Raw genomic sequence first — 26947 nt, forward strand, 5'->3', positions numbered from 1 at the left:
CCTGTGGCACCCCCATAGAGACTGCCAGAGGTCAAGACAACAGGCCATCCGATTTGACACACTGAACTCTATCTGAGAAATAGTTGGTGAACCATGCGAGACATTCATTTGAGAAACCAAGGCTATTGAGTCTGCCGATATGAAAACGGTGATTGACAGAGTCGAAAGCCTTGGCCAGGTCGATGAAGACGGCTGCACAGTACTGTCTTTTATTGATGGCGGTTATGATATCGTTTAATACCTTGAGCGTGGCTGAGGTGCACCCGTGACCAGCTCGGAAACCAGATTGCACACCGGAGAAGGTACGGTGGGATTCGAAATGGTCAGTGATCTGTTTATTAACTTGGCTTTCAAAGACTTTAGAAAGGCAGGGCAGAATGGATATAGGTCTGTAACAGTTTGGGTCTAGAGTGTCACCCCCTTTGAAGAGGGGGATGACCGCGGCAGCTTTCCAATCTTTAGGGATCTCAGAAGATACGAAAGAGAGGTTGAACAGACTAGTAATAGGGGTTGCAACAATGGTGGCGGATAATTTTAGAAAGAGAGCGTCCAGATTGTCTAGCCCAGCTGATTTGTACGGGTCCAGGTTTTGCAGCTCTTTCAGAACATCTGGTATCTGGATTTGGGTGAAGGAGAAGGAGAAGCTAGGGATGCTTGGGAAAGTAGCTGTGGGGGGTGCAGAGCTGTTGGCCGGGATTGGGGTAGCCAGGAGGAAACCATGGCCAGCCATAGAGAAATGCTTATTGAAATTCTCGATTATCGTGGATTTATCGGTGGTGACAGTGTTTCCTAGCCTCAGTGCAGTGTGCAGCTGGGAGGAGGTGCTCTCATTCTCCATGGACTTTACAGTGTCCAAAAACTTTTTAGAGCTACAGGATGCACATTTCTGTTTGAAAAAGCTAGCCTTTGCTTTCCTGACTGACTGCGTGTATTGGTTCCTGACTTCCCTGAAAAGTTGCATATAGTGGGGACTATTTGATGCTAGTGCAGTCCGCCACAGGATCTCTCTGAAGTATGTCTGTAAAGGCCGCACTAGGACATCCTTCCAATTGATCCTTAATGGCTGGTCATTATGGGTGATAAGGGTAGGCAACAACGCATCTGCCATGCTGATCCTCAACACGGGGGCCCCTCAGGGGTGCGTGCTTAGTCCCCTTCTGTACTCCCTGTTCATCCACGACTGCATGGCCAAGCACGACTCCAACACCATCATTAAGTTTGCTGACGACACAACAGTGGCCTGATCACCAACAATGATGAGACAGCCTATAGGGAGGAGGTCAGAGACCTGGCAGTGTGGTGCCAGGACAACAACCTCTCCCTCAATGTGAGCAAGACAAAGGAGCTGATTGTGGACTACAGGAAGAGGAGGGCCAACACGCCCCCATTTTCATTGACGGGCTTTATTGGAGTCGGTCGAGAGTTTCAAGTTCCTTGGTGTCCACATCACCAACAAACTATAATGGTCGAAGCACACCAAGACAGTCGTGAAGAGGGCACGACAATACTTTTTCTCCTTAAGGAAACTGAATAGATTTGGCATGGGTCCCCAGATCATCAAAAAGTTATACAGCTGCACCATCGACAGCATCCTGACCGGTTGCATCACCGACTGGTATGGCAACTGCTTGGCATCTGACCGTAAGGCGCTACAGAGGGTAGTGTGTACGGCCCAGTACATCACTGGGGCCAAGCTTCCTGCCATCCAGGACCTACACCACAGTTCAAAAGTTTGGGATCACTTAGAAATGTCCTTGTTTTTGAAAGAAAAGCTAATTTTTGGTCCATTAAAATAACTTCAAATTGATCAGAAATACAGTGTAGACATAGTTAATGTTGTAAATTACTATTTTTGCTCGAAACTGCTGATTTTTAATGGTATATCTACATACGCGTACAGAGGCCCATTATCAGCAACCATCACTCCTGTGTTCCAATGGCACATTGTGTTAGCTAATCCAAGTTTATAATTTTAAAAGGCTAATTGATCATTAGAAAACCCTTTTGCAATTATGGCAGCACAGCTGAAAACTGTTGTTCTGATTAAAGAAGCAATAAAACCGGCCTTCTTTAGTCTAGTTGAGTATCTGGAGCATCAGCATTTGTGGATTCGTTAACAGGCTCAAAATGGCCAGAAACAAATAACTTTCTACTGAAACTCATCAGTCTATTCTTGTTCTGAGAAATGAAGGCTATTCCATGTGAGAAATTGCCAAGAAACTGAAAATCTGGTACAGCGATGTGTACTACTCCCTTCACAGAACAGCGCAAACTGGCCCTAACCAAAATAGAAAGAGGAGTGGGAGGCCCCGGTGCACAACTGAGCAAGAGGACAAGTGCATTAGAGTGTCTAGTTTGAGAAACAGACACCTCACAAGTCCTCAACTGGCAGCTTCATTAAATAGTACCCGCAAAACACCAGTCTCAACATCAACAGTGAAGAGGTGACTCTGGGATGCTGGCCTTCTAGGCAGAGTTGCAAAGAAAAAGCCATATCTCAGACTGGCCAAAAAAAAGAAAAGATTAAGATGGGCAAAAGAACACAGACACTGCCTATGGACTGGACCATGCACTGTCACGAGTGCCGTTCACAGACCTTTCAGGGGGCAGGCACTCAAAATTTTAAAAGAACACCCCTCCCCCGTAAACAAAATAACATAATTGTTCATGCTAGTTAGCTAGCTCGATTTATTTTACTGATTGTTATTTACCTCGTGTTTCTGCCTCTCTCTGCTGCGTGTATCAGCCAACTAGACTGAATATTGATGATGATGATGTAAGCTAAATCATGTGTTATCAAGTGTTAATCAAATGTTATGCTGCTGTGGTAGTACTGTTGATATTCAAACTAGATAGCCAGCTACACACACTTGACTGATGACCACATCTCTCAAGCCATGAATGTTTGGATACCGGGCCCCTGCTATCTCCATACGGGGCAGACTTTGAATAAGGTACAGAGAGAGACCCAGGAGCGCTGTTATAGCTCTACGTGAGTACAGGAGGACCAGGCTTGACAGATGTGCTCTGATTTAGACAATAGCTCCCTGCTGATTCAATGCTATTTTCCTCCCTTTGTAGTTCAGATTGCAGCCAAATTGTGTTATAATATTAAATATTTTGGGTGATGTAATCTAGCACCTGGCAGTTAAACCTGGGTTTAATTCAATACTTATTTGATTGGTTGAACATAAACAAATGTTTTCATGCAATAAGATACCTCCAGAGATTGTCCCCTGGGGGTGGGTGTGGTAAAGCCTCATGGGGGAGACTGGTGAGTTGTTTGTTACTGTCATCAGGGGCTGGGAATTGACTTCATCATGACCTGTGAACTAGAAATGTTGTTACACCCTCTATAAAGATAATAGAGCTTTTAATTTACTAGAATCTTTAAAGGGGCACTCCGCAGATGCTACATAAATTGTTTAACATATAAATTAATTATATGTACGCATTGATTCTTGAAGAATGCAACTTATAAATGCCTCATGAGCTTAGTTCAACTGGCGTACCCCATCAGAACCCAAAATATAAGCTTGTTTTACTCCAATGTTTGTAAACAAAGTAAATGTAAACATCCATTAGCTCTGTCTATGAATTAGCCCTATCGCTCAGCTTTTTACTAAAACAGGGGCGGGGACTAGCTTTGTTATTGTTTTAACTGCTAATTGCTGCTTTAAAACAGATTTGCTAAAAATGAAAAATAAGACAAAACTTGAATTATGTCATCGTACTGTGTTCAGTACTGTGAAAAATGAAAACTTAGATCCGTGCCAAAAATTGAAAGTGAAGATGGATATAAAATGCATAAGACCTGATATAGAATGTAACAATCTGTAAAATGTCTATTTCATGTAATGTACTGGAACTGACACAGGCGTATCAAAGGGAAATGATGAACAGTCTAGACTAGCCGACTTTGAAAGGAAAGGCATGGAACATATACAGCACCTGGCAAGTCCAGGTTCAGTCCGAAAACTGACCTCAGGTACAAGAATAGCTTGATGGGTCTGCAGTCTGGAAGCTGCTCTTGTGACCGGTAACGAACTGTCATTGAACTTATGGCTGCTTGTCCCTTTTGAGGAAAGGAGTGTAGCCTTACCGTGTACTCTTGTTTGAAGAGACAAACCTTGATCGCTGCATCGGACTGTGTCTCTTGTTGCCTCTATCTTACCTCTCTCAGGTGGGTCATCTTAAGAATGTATGTCTAAATCAGAATTTGTTCTTAATTTACTTGTCTGGTTAAATAATGGTTAAATAAATAAAAAAAACTATCTGGGTTAGGCTTATGCAAGATGTGATACAGTGATAGCAATCTGAATCTGGACAGATGAAGAGAGAGAGAGAAAAAATGTATGTCTATAAAGCCAGGAATCCTGCATACGTCATATTTCCTCCTGCTCAGTGAGAACAGCGGGTCTTTTCTCTGTGTACAGCATCCCATCTCAGAGTCTGCATGCCAAATGGCACCCTATTCCCTATATAGTGCACTAGTTTTGACCAGAGCCCTATGGAGCCCTAGTCAAAAGTGCACTATAGGGAATAGGGTGCCATTTGAGGAGCCTCAACCCATGACTGTCCACGTATATCATAACATCCTGGTTTCTCACTTTCCCTGGAAGTAAAGACACAAGCCAAAGACATAGGTCCCAAAAGTGCTGTCTGTGTTAAAAAAAAATATTAGAATATTATTTTATATTCATAATAATCATTGTGCTATTATCATTATTATAATCAGGATATCATACTTTTCATAATTGTTGTTATCAATTTCATCATGATCATAATAATGTATAAATAGTGCATTTGTTGCCATCAAACGTGTTGCTAAACTGAGTGTGTGTTTGTGTGTGTGTTAAAAACTGTTATAGAATAGCCTACTTGAAACGTAGTCGTGCGCCAGCAACAGTCTGGCATTTAAGGGGTTAATGCTCTGTCACGTGAACTGTTCCCTGTCGCTTGAAGTATTTTCCTTTCCAAAAGAAGAGTTTATAATTGTAGCAGCCTAATGATGGACTGTCTGTTACCTGTCAAAATGTTACCTGTTATCAAAACACATTGCCATGTTCTTATTTTGACCATGCATCTTATACTTTCGGCAACAGGAGCAAACATCAAGAGTCCGGCGAAAGCAAAAGCTCGGGGTGGACTCTGTGCGCTGCCAGTCGGGAGATGGGCCATGTGCTGGGGTGTTAGCAGTGGGGGAAACACTCTTTTCACGCCACTTCGATACCGAAGTGACTTCTTCGTAGCAGGTTAGAATTTACGCTGCAGGTTAGGAGAAAGAATTTAGCAGGTTAGGAGACTGGAGAAGGTGATGTCGTAAAGCAGAAAGTGTCGTAAACCAGGTGCAGAGAAGGGAGGGAGGGAGGTGGAGTGGAGAGAGAGGAGTGGGGTACGGGGGGAGGTGGCGAGAGAGGAGGTGACTCGCCCCGGCAGGCATTATTCAGACAGAGCGAAAGGATCATGGCGGATGGCCCCAGGTGTAAGCGCAGAAAACAGGCGAACCCGAAGAGGAATAACGGTAAGCCAAACTCCGTAAACCGACGGGAAACGATTAAGTGAGATGGACTACGTACTTTTAGGTTCATTCAACTGTGTTCGCCGACTTTGGGACTTTTCTGACCCACGTTTTAGGGAGTTGAAGTGCTGGAAAGTAGTACGTATATTCAAATGTGGTGTGTACCGTTATACCTGGCTCGCTTCTCTCCGCCTAGCGCAGCAGCACTGCTCGAGCGTACCGTTATACGCACCTATCATCCCGTGGATTTGAGTGAGAGCCTGATTTTGTTCCTCGATCCAATTTTCTTTTACGTTCACTTGTCACCTTGTTTTTACAAGAGACAAGATGCAACGTGTTACATTTGTCAACAGAAATCCTGTCGTTTGCTACGCTTTTGCTCAACAAAAAACTTCTAAGCTAACAGGCTAGCAGCTTGCTAACTTGCTGTCCCAGGCATTCAGTTAAACTCAGCCACCTGAAATTTTACTGAAGAATTACGAGATAATGGTAATAGCTAGTCTGTCGTGTTTTCTTCCAGGTAGCAGTTATTTGATGCATAGTATATTCTGCCATTTGACTTTGTAGACTCACTAGTTGCATGTCAATCTGGACTTGCATTAGGCCTATATTATTAGATAAATAAAATACATTTAATCGGGCTTGTGTTGTGACTTGGGCAGCAACCCCCTTCTATTATCCGCACGCAACACTGTTTGATGCATTGTTGTCGAGAGGTTTGCTAAGGTAGGAGATCTGTGTTGTACAAAGTATTGTCTTATTATTCCACTTTTGTTCATTTAGATTTGAATACATCACACTCAGGCTTCTCGTGGTCTCCCTTTTTAGGTAGCATAACATTGTTTTGGTCATAACCGATCCATTTTACTTGACATTATAGTCCTCAAATTTAGCTTGTTGAATAGCTTGTGATGATTTTAATTTGTGGAAGAGAAGCTGATATATTGCCTAGGCTAGTACTTACCTGTTATGCTGGGTGGTGCAAGCAAGGCATGAAAGAAATGGGCGTCACACAGCCCATAGACTTCCTATGTGTGTGAGCAACTGCTGCAGTCTATATAAGGAATCTAGTTATGCAGCAGCAACGGCGCAGCCTGGACATTCTGTCTAACGAACCAAACTTCACGTGAATGAAAGGTAACAGAACATAATACACTGCACGAAATATATTTTTTTTATTGAATAGTTCAATTGCTACATGAGCATAAACAGGCTAATGATCCTCAGTTTGCTAAATTAACAACATTATACCTACAGTAGCATAGAACGGCGATTTAGTTTTTCGATGTAGCCTAGTCGTTCACTTGATTTTATGAAGTTTGTCAGCAAATGATTGTAGCTTGGATTCCACTTTAGATGTGATCAGAAAAGAGTAGCTCCCTCTCTTACCTGTGTTCTACCTATCCTCCTCACTTTCACTCTACCTACCGGCCAATAACATATTATAGGTAGTACCGTTATTCGAGTAGTGAGATGAGGGCTGGAAACAGGAAAGCACCTTTTCCTGTGGCCGCTGACGACACAAGATGTGACACAGAGCTGAGCGCCGTGCCGCCCAGGCAGCGTCCGTGCGCAGGCAGGAGCCGTCAACATGTTCACCTGAACAGTGAAAACGGGGCTCGCAAATGTCCTCCTATAAAACCCTACCTGCGGCATTTCTCTTTACAGTATTATTGGCACAGATTGCGGGAAAGTATTTGTTTATTTTAAACCTATCTTCATTCTAGAGCAGACGGGGGAAAAGACTCCAATATACGCTGCAGCAAATGGCAACTTGTGCAGGTAGAAAAACATTATGGTTGTTTAGTTTATCCGTGCATATCAGCGTCAGTAGATTCTTGGTTTCTCACTGTTGGTTTTGTTCTCGCGGGATTTTCGCTCGTAAACATGCATGATGATGTCCAATTTGTTGATGTTTGATTATGCTGGTTTTTGTTCCGTTCTTTTTCTTCTGTCGAAACAAGTGATGTATAATCTACTCTAGTGTAGCCTACCGCCCTGTGTGTGTCACGGTGCAGGCAAGGGAAGAATAGGTTGTGACGGAAAAGGAAAGCAGTACATAAGGTGGTTGCGAATGCGAATGACTCCGTTATTTCCTGTAATAGATAGCAATATTGTGAAACAGACAGCACACCCCTAAATGTTTTCCATCTATTGTTTTCAATTATATCGTTATGCAATTTCCGAGTGGGTCGATGGAATGGAATGGCGGTGTGTACCGTTACTGCAGTGAAGGCGGGGCTGCTGCTTTTTATGTTGTGAGACGGCCAGGTATGCAAGGTGATGCAACACCTATAAAGGTGCCTCGAACTATATCGTTTTTATATTACTGGGTCATTTTTATTGTTTTAATATATATCCAGTCTATTCGATCACGTATCATTTATGATAGCAAGGCATGTTTAGTGTTATTCTATAACGGGCAACGATCATTTGACGGTTGACCGCGGGCCATAGGGTTGAGGTGCAAGTCTTCATGCTGTTTTATTTTAGCCTACACCTTATGTTTTAAACCCTTCAGTGTTATTTTTGTCATTCTGTCATTTTTTATTGTTTGAAAAATAAACATTGTCCCGCTTCTTATTAATCATTTGCGTTAGGCCTACATTTGAAATAATTCATTACATATTGGACTGATGTGATATGTTTACGTTATTGATGCGTAATAATGGAAAATAACAGTGTTATTTCATGAAGCTCTCCCTACAAGTAGCAAATCAAAAGATGTTAGAGCAGGCAGGGTGTCACGTGGTGTCTCTCCTCCATACATGGGGGGGATGTTTTCATTATCTTGATGCTGTTTCTTCTCGGGTACTTGAATCTTGTAGTTAAGCTGCTATTTCCATCTTGTAGCCAATTATGGTATCATAGCCTACTTCAGATTTTGGGACTTATTCTACCAGCTGTTGGAGAGACTAGTATGCAAGCACATTGATGTGTGTGTGTGGTGTGTGAGCAAGACCTCCTGCTAAGGTACAGTTTATAAGAACCAAGGCTGCTCAGTGCCCTGCCTTGACTGACAGATGAAGGTTTGGGTTGCATCCCAAATGGTGTCCCAAATGACACCTTATTCCATATATAGTGCACTATGTAGGGATATGGTGCCATTTGAGACTCTTGATTCCTGATATTATTCCCCATGCAGCTGTAAAAATCAGGGCGTCAGGTTCAGCAAATGGCAGCAAGGAGGACGGTGTGTGTGTGTGTCCTGGCTGGGTTAAACAGGTGCTGGCCATCCCTAATCGCGCTGCTTTTGTCACGCCTCTCTGCCGAGGCTGTAATTTTAACACTACAATTTGGGAATAGAGGAATGTGGGCTCGTGTTAACATACTTCACAGTATAAACACAGCCTTCTCAGCACTGGCCCTGTAGCTGCTTAGGATTTCACTTAGACTCACTGTCTACGTCCCAAATGGCACCATTGTATTCCCTATGCAGTGCACTGCTTTTGACCAGGGCCAATAGGGTTCTGGTGAAAAGTACTTTATTGAATAGGGAATAAGGGTGCCATTTGGGACTATTGAACCTGATTAAAGACGAGCCAAATCCGTGTGTAAAGTCACACCCTCAATGACTGCCTAGATGTTACAAACCGTTTCTGATAGTGGTGTCTAGATATTAATTATTGTTATTAGTGTTTAGAGTATTTAAATTAAAGCCATTCTGCTTTGACTTTGATGTAGCTGCAATTGGCAGCTGGCTAAATGTGCCTAGTTGATTATAAAAGGGGCTAATTCACACTTTCAATGGCAGTGATTTGCCACAGTAGCCCTAACAGTGTTGATTGACCTGTGACCGGAGACATCAAATTTCACTTTCCCCTTATCCTAGACCCTGAGGGTGTGTGTGTATATACAGTATGTGTGTGTGTGTATGTATGTATGTGTGTGTGTGTGTGTGTGTGTGTGTGTGTGTGTGTGTGTGCGTGCATGCGTGCATGCGTGCGTGCGTGCGTGCGTATGTGTTCCTTTAATGAAATGGTGCTGAGGAATAACAAAGCACTAGAGGATGTCCTAGGCCTAAACCCCACCTCTCTACTTTTATGGTAAAGGGAAGGTAAATCTAGACTGGGGGAGGGGCTGCTGTGGCTAGTGTGTGTGTGTGTGTGTGTGTGTGTGTGTGTGTGTGTAGGAAGGTGGGAAATGGCTCCTTTCCCCTGGGCTTTGCGTGGCCTCCTCTTGTTGTAGCCTCGCTACTGTATATAGCCTCACTACTGTTATTTTTCACTGTCTTTTTACTGTTGTTTTATTTCTTTACTTATTTAGTGTTCACCTAATGCCTTTTTTTGCACTATTGGTTAGAGCCTGTAAGTAAGCATTTCACTGTAAGGTCTACACCTGTTGTATTCGGCGCACGTGACAAATAAACTTTGATTTGATTTACATTTTATTTTTTTATTTCACCTTTATTTAACCAGGTAGGCCAGTTGAGAACAAGTTCTCATTTACAACTGCGACCTGGCCAAGATAAAGCAAACCAGTGTGACAAAAACAACACAGAGTTACACATGGGATAAACAAATGTACAGTCAATAACACAATAGAAAAATCTATGTACAGTCTTGGCCAAAAGTTTTGAGAATGACACAAATATTAATTTTCACAAAGTCTGCTGCCTCAGTTTGTATGATGGCAAATTGCATTTACTCCAGAATGTTATGAGGAGTGATCAGATGAATTGCAATTAATTGCAAAGTCCCTCTTTGCCATGCAAATCAACTGAATCCCCCAAAAACATTTCCACTGCATTTCTGCCCTGCCACAAAAGGACCAGCTGACATCATGTCAGTAATTCTCTTGTTAACACAGTTCGAATAACAGACTGGAAGCTTCAAAAGGAGGGTGGTGCTTGGAATCATTGTTCTTCCTCTCTCATCCATGGTTACCTGCAAGGAAACACGTGCCGTCATCATTGCTTTGCACAAAAAGTGCTTCACAGGCAAGGATATTGCTGCCAGTAAGATTGCACCTAAATCAACCATTTATCGGATCATCAAGAACTTCAAGGAGAGTGGTTCAATTGTTGTGAAGAAGGCTTCAGGGCGCCCAAGAAAGTCCAGCAAGCGCCAGGACCGTCTCCTAAAGTTGATTCAGCTGCGGGATCGGGGCACCACCAGTACAGAGCTTGCTCAGGAATGGCAGCAGGCAGGTGTGAGTGCATCTGCACGCACAGTGAGGCGAAGACTTTTGGAGGATGGCCGGGTGTCAAGAAGGGCAGCAAAGAAGCCACTTCTCTCCAGGAAAAACATCAGGGACAGACTGATATTCTGCAAAAGGTACAGGGATTGGACTGCTGAGGACTGGGGTAAAGTCATTTTCTCTGATGAATCCCCTTTCCGATTTGTCCGGAGAAGACAAGGTGAGCGCTACCATCAGTCCTGTGTCATGCCAACAGTAAAGCATACTGAGACCATTCATGTGTGGGGTTGCTTCTCAGCCAAGGGAGTGGGCTCACTCACAATTTTGCCTAAGAACACAGCCATGAATAAAGAATGATACCAACACATCCTCCAAGAGCAACTTCTCCCAACCATCCAGGAACAGTTTGGTGACGAACAATGCCTTTTCCAGCATGTTGGAGCATCTTGCCATAATGCAAAAGTGATAACTAAATGGCTCGGGGAACAAAACATCGATATTTTGGGTCCATGGCCAGGAAACTCCCCAGACCTTAATCCCGTTGAGAACTTGTTGTCAATCCTCAAGAGGCGGGTGGAAAAACAAAACCCCACAGATTCTGACAAACTCCAAGCATTGATTATGCAAGAATGGGCTGCCATCAGTCAGGATGTAGCCCAGAAGTTAATTGACAGCATGCCAGGGCAGATTGCAGGGCGGATTACAATTTAGCATTAACACTGGAGTGATAGATGTGCAGATGATAATGTGCAAGTAGAGATACTGGGGTGCAAATGATTAAAAAAAAATAACAACATGGGGATGAGGTAGTTGGGTGGGCTATTTACAGATGGGCTGTGTACATGTGCAGCGATCGGTAAGCTGCTCTGACAGCTGATGCTTAAAGTTAGTGAGGGATATATGAGTCTCCAGCTTCAGTGATTTTTGCACTTAGTTCCAGTCATTGGCAGCAGAGAACTGGAAGGAAAGGCGGCCAAAGGGGGTGTTGGCTTTGGGGATGACCAGTGAAATATACCTGCTGGAGCGTGTGCTATGGGTGGGTGTTGCTATGGTGACCAGTGAGCTGAGATAAGGAGGGGATTTACCTAGCAAAGAAGTATAGATGACCTGGAGCCAGTGGGTTTGGCTACGAATATGTAGCGAGGGCCAGCCAACAACAGCATACAGGTCGCAGTGGTGGGTAGTATATGGGGCTTTAGTGACAAAACGGATGGGACTGTGATAGACTACATCCAATTTGCTGAGTACTGTAGTGTTGGAAGCTATTTTGTAAATGACATCGCCGAAGGAACGGTATGATAGTCAGTTTTACGAGGGTATGTTGGCAGCATGAGTGAAGGATGAGTGAAGGAGGCTTTGTTGCGAAATAGGAAGCCGATTCTAATTTTAATTTTGGATTGGAGATGCTTAATGTGAGTCTGGAAGGAGAGTTTACAGTCTAACCAGACACCTAGGTATTTGGAGTTGTCCACATATTCTAGGTCAGAACCGTCCAGAGTAGTGATGCTAGATGGGTGCGGGCAGCGATCGGTTGAAGAGCATGCATTTAGTTTTACTAGCGTTTAAGAGCAGTTGGAGGCCACGGAAGAAGTGTTGTATGGCATTGAAACTCGTTTGGAGGTTTGTTAAAACCTCTCTGGGATATGTGGGACACTAGCGTCCCACCTCGACAACAGCCAGTGAAATTGCAAGGCGCCAAATTCAAAACAACAGAAATCTCATAATTCAAATTCCTCAAACATACAAGTATTATACACCATTTTAAAGATAAACTTCTTGTTAATCCAGCCACATTGTCTGATTTCAAAAAGGCTTTACGGCGAAAGCATACGATTATGTTAGGTCAGCTCCTAGTCACAAAAAAAACATACAGCCATTTTCCAGCCAAAGAGAGGAGTCACAAAAAGCAGAAATAGAGATAAAATGAATCACTAACCTTTGATGATCTTCATCAGATGGCACTCATAGGACTTCATGTTTCACAATACATGTATGTTTTGTTCAATAAAGTTCATTTTTATATCCAAAAATCTCAGTTTACATTGGCGCGTTATGTTCAGGAATGTTTTGCCTACAAAACAGCCGGTGATTTTGCAGAGAGCCACATCAATTTACAGAAATACTCATCATAAACTTTGATGAAAGATACAAGTGTTATGTATAGGATTATAGATTACCTTCTCCTTAATGCAACCGCTGTGTCAGATTTAAAAAAAAAGCTTTACGGTGAAAGCACACCATGCGATAATCTGAGTACAGCGCTCAGCCACCAAAACAAGCCATACAGATACCCGCCATTTTGTGGAGTCAACAAAAGTCAGAAATAGTGTTATAAATAGTCACTTACCTTTGATCTTCATCGGAATGCACTCCCAGGAATCCCAGTTCCACAATAAATGTTCATTTTGTTCGATAAAGTTAATCTTTATGTCCAAATACCTCCTTTTTGTTCGCCCGTTTAGTTCACTATTCCAAATGCACAAGACGCGGACACTAAGTCCAGACGAAAAGTCAAAAAACTTCCATTACAGTTTGTAGAAACATGTCAAACGATGTATAGAATCAATCTTTAGGATGTTTTTATCATAAATCTTCAATAATATTCCATCCGGACAATTCCTTTGTCTTTAGAAATGAAAGGGAACGGAGCTCGTGCCCACGGCCGTGTGCGTGACTAAACTAAAGGCTTTCACCTGGGCCATCTGCTTAGAGTGCTCTTATTTGCTCCCCTTTCACAATAGAAGTCTGAAACAACTTCTAAAGACTGTTGACATCTAGTGGAAGCCTTAGGAAGTGCAATTTGACCAAATTTACACTGTATATTGGATAGGCAATCACTTGAAAAACTACAAACCTCAGATTTCCCACTTCCTGGTTGGATATTTCTCAGGTTTTCGCCTGCCATATGAGTTCTGTTATACTCACAGACATCATTCAAACAGTTTTAGAAACTTCAGAGTGTTTGCTATCCAAATCTACTAATAATATGCATTTCTTAGCTTCTGGGCCTGAGTAGCAGGCAGTTTACTCTGGGCAAGCTTTTTATCCGAATGTGAAAATACTGCCCCCCAGCCCAAAGAGGTTAACACATTGTCCAAAGAAGGGCCAGATGTATACAGAATGGTGTCATCTGCGTAGTGGTGGTTCAGAGAATCACCAGCAGCAAGAGCGACATCATTGATATATACAGAGAAAAGAGTCAGCCCGAGAATTGAACCCTGTTGGCACCCTCATAGAGACTGCTAGAGGTCCGGACAACAGGCCCTCGAATTTGACAAACTGAACTCTATCTGAGAAGTAGTTGGTGAACCAGGCGAGGCAGTCATTTGAGAAACCAAGGCTATTGAGTCCGCCAATCAGAATGCGGTGATTGACAGAGTCGAAAGCCTTGGCCAGGTTGAAGGAAGACAGCTGCACAGTACTGTCTTTTATTGATGGCGGTTATGATATCGTTTAGGACCTTGAGTGTGGCTGAGGTACACCCGTGACCAGCTCGGAAACCAGATTGCATAGCAGCGAAGGTACGGTGGGATTCAAAATGGTCGGTGAATTTACATGAATTAATGTGTGGCAAGGCTTAAAGGAAAACTCCACGCCAAAAAACTGTCTTTTGGTATTTGTTTCATTAGTCCATTATTGATACAGTCCCGAAATATTTTGCATGTCAGCAATCAAGTTTTCATGATATATAACTTTCAAAATACCACATATGATGCAAAATGCATAATTCCGGCAGTATTTCTGTATTTTGAAAGGTACCTATCTTGAAAACTTGATTGCTGACATGCCAAACATTTTGGGACTATATCAACAATGGACTAATGAAACGTATACCAAAAGATAGTTTTTGGGTGCAGTTTTCCTTTAAGCACTTGTTCCCTATTGTGAGTATTTTGTGTTGTAATGAAATGATGTAGCCACTAGCCAGATAACTCTTAGGTTATTACTGTCCAGCTTGTTTGTGAGAGATGGCTTAATTATTCAGATGAAATATGCTAATATAGGCAATTATTGTGTATTAGATTTACAGGAACATTTATATCCATGTTAACAATCCTAAATACTCAAGCGATACAAAATACGGAACTGCAGTGTCATATTCATCAGTGCACACTGTAACAATATGTTTTGCAACAGAAAAACGAAAACAATGGTTCCTTATTGGACACGTTCAGATAGTAGTCCTTCCCTGTTTCAGTTTCCATTTAGTTCCTAGTGAATTTTTATTATTATATTTTTTATGAACCTTTATTGAACTAGGCAAGTCAGTTAAGAACAAATTCCTATTTACAATGACAGCCTAGCAGAACGCAAAAGGTCTCCTGTGGGGACGGGGGCTATGATTATAAACGTAGGCTAATTCTCAACCCTCTGAAAGAGATCTCATCCAGTTGTAGGCCTAGTTCTAATGTCCCGTCAGCTAGGCTGTGATCAATGTTTTACGCTGTTACCAGAAATTCTAGGCCTAGGTAGGCTTTTTATAATGTCAAACTATAGGCTTATCTTAACTCTGAGTTAGTACAGTTGGAATGATTTGAGAGTGGGTTGGACTGATTTCTTACAGGCTTTCTTCCAGAGGCCACCACGTTATTGTTTGAGAAACTTCATTCCAGAAATAACATGTTTTTCAGCTGGGGCTGCAGGTAGCCTAGTGGTTAGAGTATTGGGCCGGTAACTGAAAGGTTGCTAGATTGAATCCCTGAGCTGACAAGGTAAAAATCTGTCGATCTGCCCCCGAACAAGGCAGTTAACCCAGTGTTCCTAGGCTGTCATTGTAAATAAGAATTTGTTCTTCACTGACTTGCCTAGTTAAATAAAGGATCTTTTTTTTTTTGCTTCATTCAGTCACCTGAATACCAGCAATAGCCTATAGGTGCATTATTGGGTCTTGTGATGGCTTAGGCTAAGCTATTGTGTGCTGGCTTTAGAGTGAAAGAAGGCCCAAGAAGGCCCTTATGTCCCAAATGGCACTTTATTCCCTTTATAGTGGGAATATATTGGTCCCTGGTCAAAAGTAGTGCACAATATAGGGAATAGGGTGCCATTTTGGATGCATCCCTAGTTATCTTTGCCATTGACTGGCCTCCCTCCTACCTTTAAAGTGTGAGGCAGAAGAAAGAGTCCATTCACAGGCAATACTGAGAAGGGGGAACTCTCTTTCTTTCACACTCGGCTGGTGGGAAGCCCTCCTTGTTTTCACCAGCTCATTTGCAAATCCTCCCATGCTCTTTATTATGGAAGCCTCAGCAAAGAATACAGAGTTAGAGAGGCACTCCACTGTAGGAAGTTATGAAATCATTTGAAATCTCACTAGCTATGCCTAGGCATTATGTCGTCCTGGTGGTGGTCATTGAAATACAGTAGTTTCTATTGTGATATCTGTTAAAAACAGACAGGTTCACTAACATTATCCCAAACCATAATACAGTACAGTAATAAGGAGAGGCAAGGATTCAGTGTTAGAGTGGGATGGCTGGGGAGTTGACAGTACAGAGGAGCTGTGATGTAGCGTAATGAGGGATCATTAGCTAGTGCTAACAGCAGCTATGGTGGTTTTGGTGCTGCTATCTGCTGAGTTATGAGCGGAGGGAGGGAAACTGAAGAGGGAGAGAGAGCCAGAGAGAGAGGGGGAGAGAGAAACAGAAGGAGAGAGAGAGGTGGGTGGGTGGAGGGAGAGAGAGAGACCTCCCAGCAGCAGGCACCTTTGCCTCAGCCCAGCCGCTTTCTGTTGTGTCCGAAATGGCACCCAATTCCCTACAGTGGCAGGAAAAAGTATGTGAACCCTTTGAAATTACCTGGATTTCTGCATAAATTGGTCATCACATTTGATCTGATCTTCATCTGTCACAACAATAGACAAACAGTGTGCTTAAACTAATAACACACAAATGATTGTATTTTTCTTGTCTATATTGAATACATAATTTAAACATTCACAGTGTAGGTTGGAAAAGTATGTGAACCCCTAGGCTAATGACTTCTCCAAAAGCTAATTGGAGTCAGGAGTCATCTAACCTGGAGTCCAATCAATGAGACGAGATTGGAGATGTTGGTTAGAGCTGCCTTGCCCTATAAAAAACACTCACAAAATTTGAGTTTGCTATTCACAAGAACCATGCCTCAAACAAAAGAGATCTCAGAAGACCTAATATCAAGAATTGTTGACTTGCATGAAGCTGAAAAGGGTTACAAAGGTATCTCTAAAAGCCTTGATGTTCATCAGTCCATGGTAAGACAAATTGTCTATAAATGGAGAAAGTTCAGCACTGTTGCTACTCTCCCTAGGAGTGGCCATCCTGCAAAGATGACTGCAAGAGCACAGTGCAGAATGCTCAATGAGGTTAAGAAGAATCTTAGTGTGTCAGCTAAAGACTTACAGAAATCTCTGGAACATGCTAACATCTTTGTTGACGAGTCTGAGATACATAAAACACTAAACAAGAATGGTGTTCATGGGAGGACACCACGGGAGAAGGCACTGCTGTCCAAAAAAACCATTGCTGCACATCTGAAGTTTGCAAAAGTGCACCTGGATGTTCCACAGTGCTACCGGCAAAATATTCTGTAGACAGATGAAACTACAGTTGAGTTGTTTGGAAGGAACACACAAAACTATGTGTGGAGAAAAAAAGGCACAGCACACCAACATCAAAACCTCATCCCAACTGTAAAGTATGGTGGAGGGAGCATCATGGTTTGGGACTGATTTGCTGCCTCAGGGCCTGGACAGCTTGCTATCATCGCCGGAAAAATAAATTCCCAATTTATTAAGACATTTTGCTGGAGAATGTTTGGCTATCTGTCCGCCAATTGAAGCTCAACAGAAGTTGGGTGACGCAACAGGACAACGACCCAAAACACAGAAGTAAATCAACAACAGAATGGATTCAACAGAAGAAAATACACCTTCTGGCCCAGTCAGAGTCCTGACCTCAACCCGATTGAGATGCTGTGGCATGACCTCAAGAGAGCAGTTCACACCAGACATCCCAAGAATATTGCTGAACTGAAACAGTTTTGTAAAGAGGAATGGTCCAATATTCCTCCTGACCGTTGTGCAGGTCTGATCCACAACTACAGAAAACATTTGGTTGAGGTTATTGCTGCCAAAGGAGGGTCAACCAGTTATTAAATCCAAGGGTTCACATTATTTTTCCACCATGCACTGTGAATGTTTACACAGTGTGTTCAATAAAGACATGAAAACGTATAATTGTTTGTGTGTTATTAGTTTAAGCATACTGTGTTTGTCTATTGTTGTGACCTAGATGAAGATCCGATCAAATTTTATGACCAATTGATGCAGAAATCCAGGTATTTCCAAAGGTTTCACATACTTTTTCTTGCCACTGTATATAGTGCATGCTTTTGCATGGGCTCTGGCCAAAAGTAGTGCACTACATAGGGAATAGGGTGCCATTTGGGACGAAGATCTTGTCTTTGAGGACATTAATCAGGGCCAGACAGGTGGGTGAGGGGTACTGTACTCTACAAAGAGGCCCCTGGGAGTGTGTGTGTGTGTGGGGGTACGTCAGTATAAAGAACACTGGAAAGGTTTGTTGTTTTGGAGCAGATTGATGATCGAAAGATGTGGCCTAATATGGGTTTATGTTGCAGGGTGTGTGTGCAGTGTATATTATATGTGTGTGTGCACGTGCAATCGTGAGTGTGTCTGCCCGGTGCAGTGTGTGCGCTTGTGTGTGTGTACATGCGTGGTATTGAATTGGAGGTTATGTCAGCTAAATGTCCTCTTCAGAGGTGATGTGAGCAGAGGGTGTGTCAGCGGAGGCTGTGTTGATGAGGCTGTTAGGAGAAAGCTGTATGCCTACTGTGTGTGTCGTCTTTGTCTGAAAGAAACCCACTATGGGTTAACAGTGGGCTAATGAATAAGGGGCCCTGGGCCCAGTTGCATAAAACATCTTGACTCACTTATGTGATTGGGTCTGGGTACAGAGTTTCCCCCTATATATCTGTCTCTCTGTCTCCACACAATATTTACCTCCCCTCAGAGTTGTCCTCTGTCATTGTGGTTGTTGTTTTTGTTGTTGTTTTGGTTTACCTTCCTGCTGAGTGGATAAGATCTGGAACACTTGCTCTCTTTCCTGTATCCTGGAGAATACCATACGCTCCGTGCCAGCAGCCCTCCCTAGTTCCTGAAGTGTATGTGCACACCAAAAGCCAACCTATTTCCCATGTAGTGTACTATTTTTTACCAGGGCGCCATTTGCGATGTATCCAATGTTTTCCAGTTTGCCCTGAGCTCACTCACAGTCTAATTTCACAGTCAAGGGCCGAAAAATTGCCAAAGACTCCAGCCACCGAAGCCATAGAATGTTCAATCTGCTACCGTCCCGCAAACGGTTCCAGAGCATCGGCTCTTGGACCAACAGGCTCCGAGACAGCTTCTACCCTCAAGCCATAAGACTGCTAAATAGCCAGACTGCTAAATAGTCAGTAATCCAAACTATCTGCACTGATTCTATCTTGCACTGACCCTACACACACTTGCTAGACTATACATACAAACCATAGACACACTCACTCACACACACACTACATTGACACTCCCTCACAAAACCACCAAACATTCACATACACTACATACACACATACATAACACACACACGCAGACCGACACAGCATAAACACACATACATACACATTACACGCACACACACTTTTACACTGATAATTTGCTGTTGCTGCTCTGTTCTTTATTTTACTCTTATTATTATCTATCCTGATGCCTAGTCACATTACCCTGCCTTCATGTACATATCTACCTCAAATACCTTATTATTATCTATCCTGATGTCTAGTCACTTTACCCTGCCTTCTTGTACATATCTAACTCAAATACCTTATTATTATCTATCCTGATGCCTAGTCACTTTACCCTGCCTTCTTGTACATATCTACCTCAAATACCTTATTATTATCTATCCTGGTGCCTAGTCACTTTACCCTGCCTTCATGTACATATCTAACTCAAATACCTTATTATTATCTATCCTGATGCCTAGTCACTTTACCCTGCCTTCTTGTACATATCTACCTCAAATACCTTATTATTATCTATCCTGATGTCTAGTCACTTTACCCTGCCTTCATGTACATATCTACCTCAAATACCTTATTATTATCTATCCTGGTGCCTAGTCACTTTACCCTGCCTTCTTGTACATATCTACCTCAAATACCTTATTATTATCTATCCTGATGCCTAGTCACTTTACCCTGCCTTAATGTACATATCTACCTTAATTACCTTATTATTATCTATCCTGGTGCCTAGTCACTTTTCCCTGCCTTCATGTACATATCTACCTCAAATACCTTATTATTGTCTATCCTGGTGCCTAGTCACTTTACCCTGCCTTCATGTACATATCTACCTCAAATACCTTATTATTATCTATCCTGATGTCTAGTCACTTTACCCTGCCTTCTTGTACATATCTACCTCAAATACCTTATTATTATCTATCCTGATGTCTAGTCACTTTACCCTGCCTTCTTGTACATATCTACCTCAAATACCTTATTATTATCTATCCTGATGTCTAGTCACTTTACCCTGCCTTCTTGTACATATCTACCTCAAATACCTTATTATTATCTATCCTGATGCCTAGTCACTTTACCCTGCCTTCTTGTACATATCTACCTCAAATACCTTATTATTATCTATCCTGGTGCCTAGTCACTTTACCCTGCCTTCATGTACATATCTAACTCAAATACCTTATTATTATCTATCCTGATGCCTAGTCACTTTACCCTGCCTTCTTGTACATATCTACCTCAAATACCTTATTATTATCTATCCTGATGTCTAGTCACTTTACCCTGCCTTCATGTACATATCTACCTCAAATACCTTATTATTATCTATCCTGGTGCCTAGTCACTTTACCCTGCCTTCTTGTACATATCTACCTCAAATACCTTATTATTATCTATCCTGATGCCTAGTCACTTTACCCTGCCTTAATGTACATATCTACCTTAATTACCTTATTATTATCTATCCTGGTGCCTAGTCACTTTTCCCTGCCTTCATGTACATATCTACCTCAAATACCTTATTATTGTCTATCCTGGTGCCTAGTCACTTTACCCTGCCTTCATGTACATATCTACCTCAAATACCTTATTATTATCTATCCTGATGTCTAGTCACTTTACCCTGCCTTCTTGTACATATCTACCTCAAATACCTTATTATTATCTATCCTGATGTCTAGTCACTTTACCCTGCCTTCTTGTACATATCTACCTCAAATACCTTATTATTATCTATCCTGATGTCTAGTCACTTTACCCTGCCTTCTTGTACATATCTACCTCAAATACCTTATTATTATCTATCCTGATGCCTAGTCACTTTACCCTGCCTTCATGTACATATCTACCTCAAATACCTTATTATTATTTATCCTGATACCTAGTCACTTTACCCTGCCTTCATGTACATATCTACCTCAAATACCTTATTATTATCTATCCTGATGTCTAGTCACTTTACCCTGCCTTCATGTACATATCTACCTCAAATACCTTATTATTATCTATCCTGATGCCTAGTCACTTTACCCTGCCTTCATGTACATATCTACCTCAAATACCTTATTATTGTCTATCCTGATACCTAGTCACTTTACCCTGCCTTCATGTACATATCTACCTCAAATACCTTATTATTATCTATCTTGGTGCCTAGTCACTTTACCCTGCCTTCATGTACATATTTACCTCAACTACCTTATTATTATCTATCCTGATACCTAGTCACTTTACCCTGCCTTCATGTAAATATCTACCTCAAATACCTTATTATTATCTATCCTGATGTCTAGTCACTTTACCCTGCCTTCTTGTACATATCTACCTCAAATACCTTATTATTATCTATCCTGATGTGTAGTCACTTTACCCTGCCTTCTTGTACATATCTACCTCAAATACCTTATTATTATCTATCCTGATGACTAGTCACTTTACCCTGCCTTCATGTACATATCTACCTCAAATACCTTATTATTATCTATCCTGATGTCTAGTCACTTTACCCTGCCTTCTTGTACATATCTACCTCAAATACCTTATTATTATCTATCCTGATGACTAGTCACTTTACCCTGCCTTCATGTACATATCTACCTCAAATACCTTATTATTATCTATCCTGATGCCTAGTCACTTTACCCTGCCTTCATGTACATATCTACCTCAAATACGTTATTATTATCTATCCTGATGCCTAGTCACTTTACCCTGCCTTCATGTACATATCTACCTCAAATACCTTATTATTATTATTATCTATCCTGATGTCTAGTCACTTTACCCTGCCTTCATGTACATATCTACCTCAAATACCTTATTATTATCTATCCTGAATGCACCAATTTGTAAGTCGCTCTGGATAAGAGCGTCTGCTAAATGACGTAAATGTAGTCACTTTACCCTGCCTTAATGTACATATCTACCTCATATACCTTATTATTATCTATCCTGATGTCTAGTCACTTTACCCTGCCTTCATGTACATATCTACCTCAAATACCTTATTATTATCTATCCTGATGTCTAGTCACTTTACCCTGCCTTCATGTACATATCTACCTCAAATACCTTATTATTATCTATCCTGATGCCTAGTCACTTTACCCTGCCTTCATGTACATATCTACCTCAAATACCTTATTATTATCTATCCTGATGCCTAGTAACTTTACCCTGCCTTCTTGTACATATCTACCTCAAATACCTTATTATTATCTATCCTGAAGCCTAGTCACTTTACCCTGCCTTCATGTACATATCTACCTCAAATACGTTATTATTATCTATCCTGATGCCTAGTAACTTTACCCTGCCTTCTTGTACATATCTACCTCAAATACCTTATTATTATCTATCCTGATGCCTAGTCACTTTACCCTGCCTTCATGTACATATCTACCTCAAATACTTTATTATTATCTATCCTGATGCCTAGTCACTTTACCCTGCCTTCATGTACATATCTACCTCAAATACGTTATTATTATCTATCCTGATGCCTAGTAACTTTACCCTGCCTTCTTGTACATATCTACCTCAAATACCTTATTATTATCTATCCTGATGCCTAGTCACTTTACCCTGCCTTCATGTACATATCTACCTCAAATACGTTATTATTATCTATCCTGATGCCTAGTAACTTTACCCTGCCTTCTTGTACATATCTACCTCAAATACCTTATTATTATCTATCCTGATGCCTAGTCACTTTACCCTGCCTTCATGTGCATATCTACCTCAAATACTTTATTATTATCTATCCTGAATGCACCAATTTGTATCCTGAATGCACCAATTTGTAAGTCGCTCTGGATAAGAGCGTCTGCTAAATGACGTAAATGTAGTCACTTTACCCTGCCTTCATGTACATATCTACCTCAAATACCTTATTATTATCTATCCTGATGTCTAGTCACTTTACCCTGCCTTCTTGTACATATCTACCTCAAATACCTTATTATTATCTATCCTGATGTCTAGTCACTTTACCCTGCCTTCTTGTACATATCTACCTCAAATACCTTATTATTATCTATCCTGATGCCTAGTCACTTTACCCTGCCTTCATGTACATATCTACCTCAAATACCTTATTATTATTTATCCTGATACCTAGTCACTTTACCCTGCCTTCATGTACATATCTACCTCAAATACCTTATTATTATCTATCCTGATGTCTAGTCACTTTACCCTGCCTTCATGTACATATCTACCTCAAATACCTTATTATTATCTATCCTGATGCCTAGTCACTTTACCCTGCCTTCATGTACATATCTACCTCAAATACCTTATTATTGTCTATCCTGATACCTAGTCACTTTACCCTGCCTTCATGTACATATCTACCTCAAATACCTTATTATTATCTATCTTGGTGCCTAGTCACTTTACCCTGCCTTCATGTACATATTTACCTCAACTACCTTATTATTATCTATCCTGATACCTAGTCACTTTACCCTGCCTTCATGTAAATATCTACCTCAAATACCTTATTATTATCTATCCTGATGTCTAGTCACTTTACCCTGCCTTCTTGTACATATCTACCTCAAATACCTTATTATTATCTATCCTGATGTCTAGTCACTTTACCCTGCCTTCTTGTACATATCTACCTCAAATACCTTATTATTATCTATCCTGATGACTAGTCACTTTACCCTGCCTTCATGTACATATCTACCTCAAATACCTTATTATTATCTATCCTGATGTCTAGTCACTTTACCCTGCCTTCTTGTACATATCTACCTCAAATACCTTATTATTATCTATCCTGATGACTAGTCACTTTACCCTGCCTTCATGTACATATCTACCTCAAATACCTTATTATTATCTATCCTGATGCCTAGTCACTTTACCCTGCCTTCATGTACATATCTACCTCAAATACGTTATTATTATCTATCCTGATGCCTAGTCACTTTACCCTGCCTTCATGTACATATCTACCTCAAATACCTTATTATTATTATCTATCCTGATGTCTAGTCACTTTACCCTGCCTTCATGTACATATCTACCTCAAATACCTTATTATTATCTATCCTGAATGCACCAATTTGTAAGTCGCTCTGGATAAGAGCGTCTGCTAAATGACGTAAATGTAGTCACTTTACCCTGCCTTAATGTACATATCTACCTCATATACCTTATTATTATCTATCCTGATGTCTAGTCACTTTACCCTGCCTTCATGTACATATCTACCTCAAATACCTTATTATTATCTATCCTGATGTCTAGTCACTTTACCCTGCCTTCATGTACATATCTACCTCAAATACCTTATTATTATCTATCCTGATGCCTAGTCACTTTACCCTGCCTTCATGTACATATCTACCTCAAATACCTTATTATTATCTATCCTGATGCCTAGTAACTTTACCCTGCCTTCTTGTACATATCTACCTCAAATACCTTATTATTATCTATCCTGAAGCCTAGTCACTTTACCCTGCCTTCATGTACATATCTACCTCAAATACGTTATTATTATCTATCCTGATGCCTAGTAACTTTACCCTGCCTTCTTGTACATATCTACCTCAAATACCTTATTATTATCTATCCTGATGCCTAGTCACTTTACCCTGCCTTCATGTACATATCTACCTCAAATACTTTATTATTATCTATCCTGATGCCTAGTCACTTTACCCTGCCTTCATGTACATATCTACCTCAAATACGTTATTATTATCTATCCTGATGCCTAGTAACTTTACCCTGCCTTCTTGTACATATCTACCTCAAATACCTTATTATTATCTATCCTGATGCCTAGTCACTTTACCCTGCCTTCATGTACATATCTACCTCAAATACGTTATTATTATCTATCCTGATGCCTAGTAACTTTACCCTGCCTTCTTGTACATATCTACCTCAAATACCTTATTATTATCTATCCTGATGCCTAGTCACTTTACCCTGCCTTCATGTGCATATCTACCTCAAATACTTTATTATTATCTATCCTGAATGCACCAATTTGTATCCTGAATGCACCAATTTGTAAGTCGCTCTGGATAAGAGCGTCTGCTAAATGACGTAAATGTAGTCACTTTACCCTGCCTTCATGTACATATCTACCTCAAATACCTTATTATTATCTATCTTGGTGCCTAGTCACTTTACCCTGCCTTAATGTACATATCTACCTCAAATACCTTATTATTGTCTATCCTGGTGCCTAGTCACTTTACCCTGCCTTCATGTACATATCTACCTCAAATACCTTACTATTATCTATCCTGATGCCTAGTCACTTTACCCTGCCTTCTTGTACATATCTACCTCAAATACCTTATTATTGTCTATCCTGGTGCCTAGTCACTTTACCCTGCCTTCATGTACATATCTACCTCAAATACCTTATTATTATCTACCCTGATGTCTAGTCACTTTACCCTGCCTTCTTGTACATATCTACCTCACAAACTGTACCTCATACCTGAATATTTGTTATTTTTTTCCTCTCGTGTTACTATTTCTAAACTCTGCATTGTTGGGAAGGGCTCGTAAGCAAGCATTTCACTGTAAAGTCTACACCTGTTGAATTTGGTGCATTTGACAAATACAATTGTATTTTATTTCCTTGTATTCAGATCAAATACAATTGTATTCGTCACATGCATTTACATTTTACATTTTAGTCATTTAGCAGACGCTCTTATCCAGAGCGACTTACAGTAGTGAATACATACATTTCATACATTTGATTTCATGCAGTTAGAAAAAAAAATAATTGTACTGGCCCCCCGTGGGAATCGAACCCACAACCCTGGCGTTGCAAACACCATGCTCTACCAACTGAGCCACAGGGATGACCTGCATTGTAAACAACAGGTGTGGACTAAAGGTGAAATGTTTACTTACGAGCCCTTCCCAACAATACAGAGAGAAAGAAAATAGAAAAATAATAGAAAATTAAAAATAATAAATACACAATGAGTAACGATAACGTGGCTATACAAGGGGTAACAGTACTGAGTCCATGTGCAGGGGGACGAGTTGGTTGAGGTAGATATGTACATATAACTAGGAATAAAGTAACAGATAGTAAACAGTAGCAGCAGCGTATGTGATGACAAAGAAAAGTTTGTGCCAAAAGGGTCAATGCAGATAGTCCGGCTAGCTATTTGGTTAACTAGTTAACTAACTATCTAGTAGTCTTAGGGCTTGGGGGTATAATCTGTTCAGACTCGTGTTGGTTCCAGAATTGTTCATCGGTACCACTTGCCGTGTGGTAGCAAAAAGAACAGTCTATGACTTGGGTGGCTGGAGTCTGACAAGTTTCAGGGCCTTCCTCTGACACCGCCTGGTATAGAGGTCCTGGATGGCAGGGAACTCGGCCCCAGTGATGTACTGGGCCATCCCACTACCCTCTGTAGCGCCTTGCAGTCGGATCCCAAGAAGTTGCCATACCAAGCAGTAATGCAGCCAGTCAAGATGCTCTCAATGGTGCAGCTGTATAACTTTTTGAGGAGCTGAGGGCCCATGACAAATTTTTTCAGCCTCCTTTGGGGGAAGAAGCGTTGTCATGTCCTCTTCACGACTGTGTAGGTGTGTTTGGACCACGAAAGATCCTTAGTGATGTGGACACCGAGGAACTTGAAGCTCTCAACCTGCTCCACTACACCACAGCTCCCCTATCACCAGTGAGAGCCCGGTCCTCCTCCACACCTCCCTACCTAG

At 41.3% G+C, this 26947-nt stretch overlaps 1 protein-coding gene across 3 annotated transcripts in view; it reads left to right on the forward strand.

Moving 5' to 3' along the window:
* The first annotated feature begins 5390 nt into the window (after nt 1-5390).
* LOC115169322 (zinc finger E-box-binding homeobox 1) overlaps nt 5391-26947 on the forward strand; it is a 98543-nt gene continuing 76986 nt past the window's right edge. For 2 of the 3 annotated variants that reach the window (XM_029724824.1, XM_029724826.1), the window contains exon 1: nt 5391-5524. In XM_029724824.1, coding sequence (XP_029580684.1) covers nt 5467-5524 — 58 coding nt within the window. In that variant the 5' untranslated portion in view covers nt 5391-5466. Of the gene's footprint in view, nt 5525-6697; nt 7304-26947 lie in introns of those variants that run through there. The other variant, XM_029724825.1, reaches the window with a different exon arrangement.

The sequence above is a fragment of the Salmo trutta genome, chromosome 31 (genome assembly GCF_901001165.1).
Source record: "Salmo trutta chromosome 31, fSalTru1.1, whole genome shotgun sequence".
In the NCBI taxonomy this organism is placed as follows: domain Eukaryota; kingdom Metazoa; phylum Chordata; class Actinopteri; order Salmoniformes; family Salmonidae; genus Salmo; species Salmo trutta.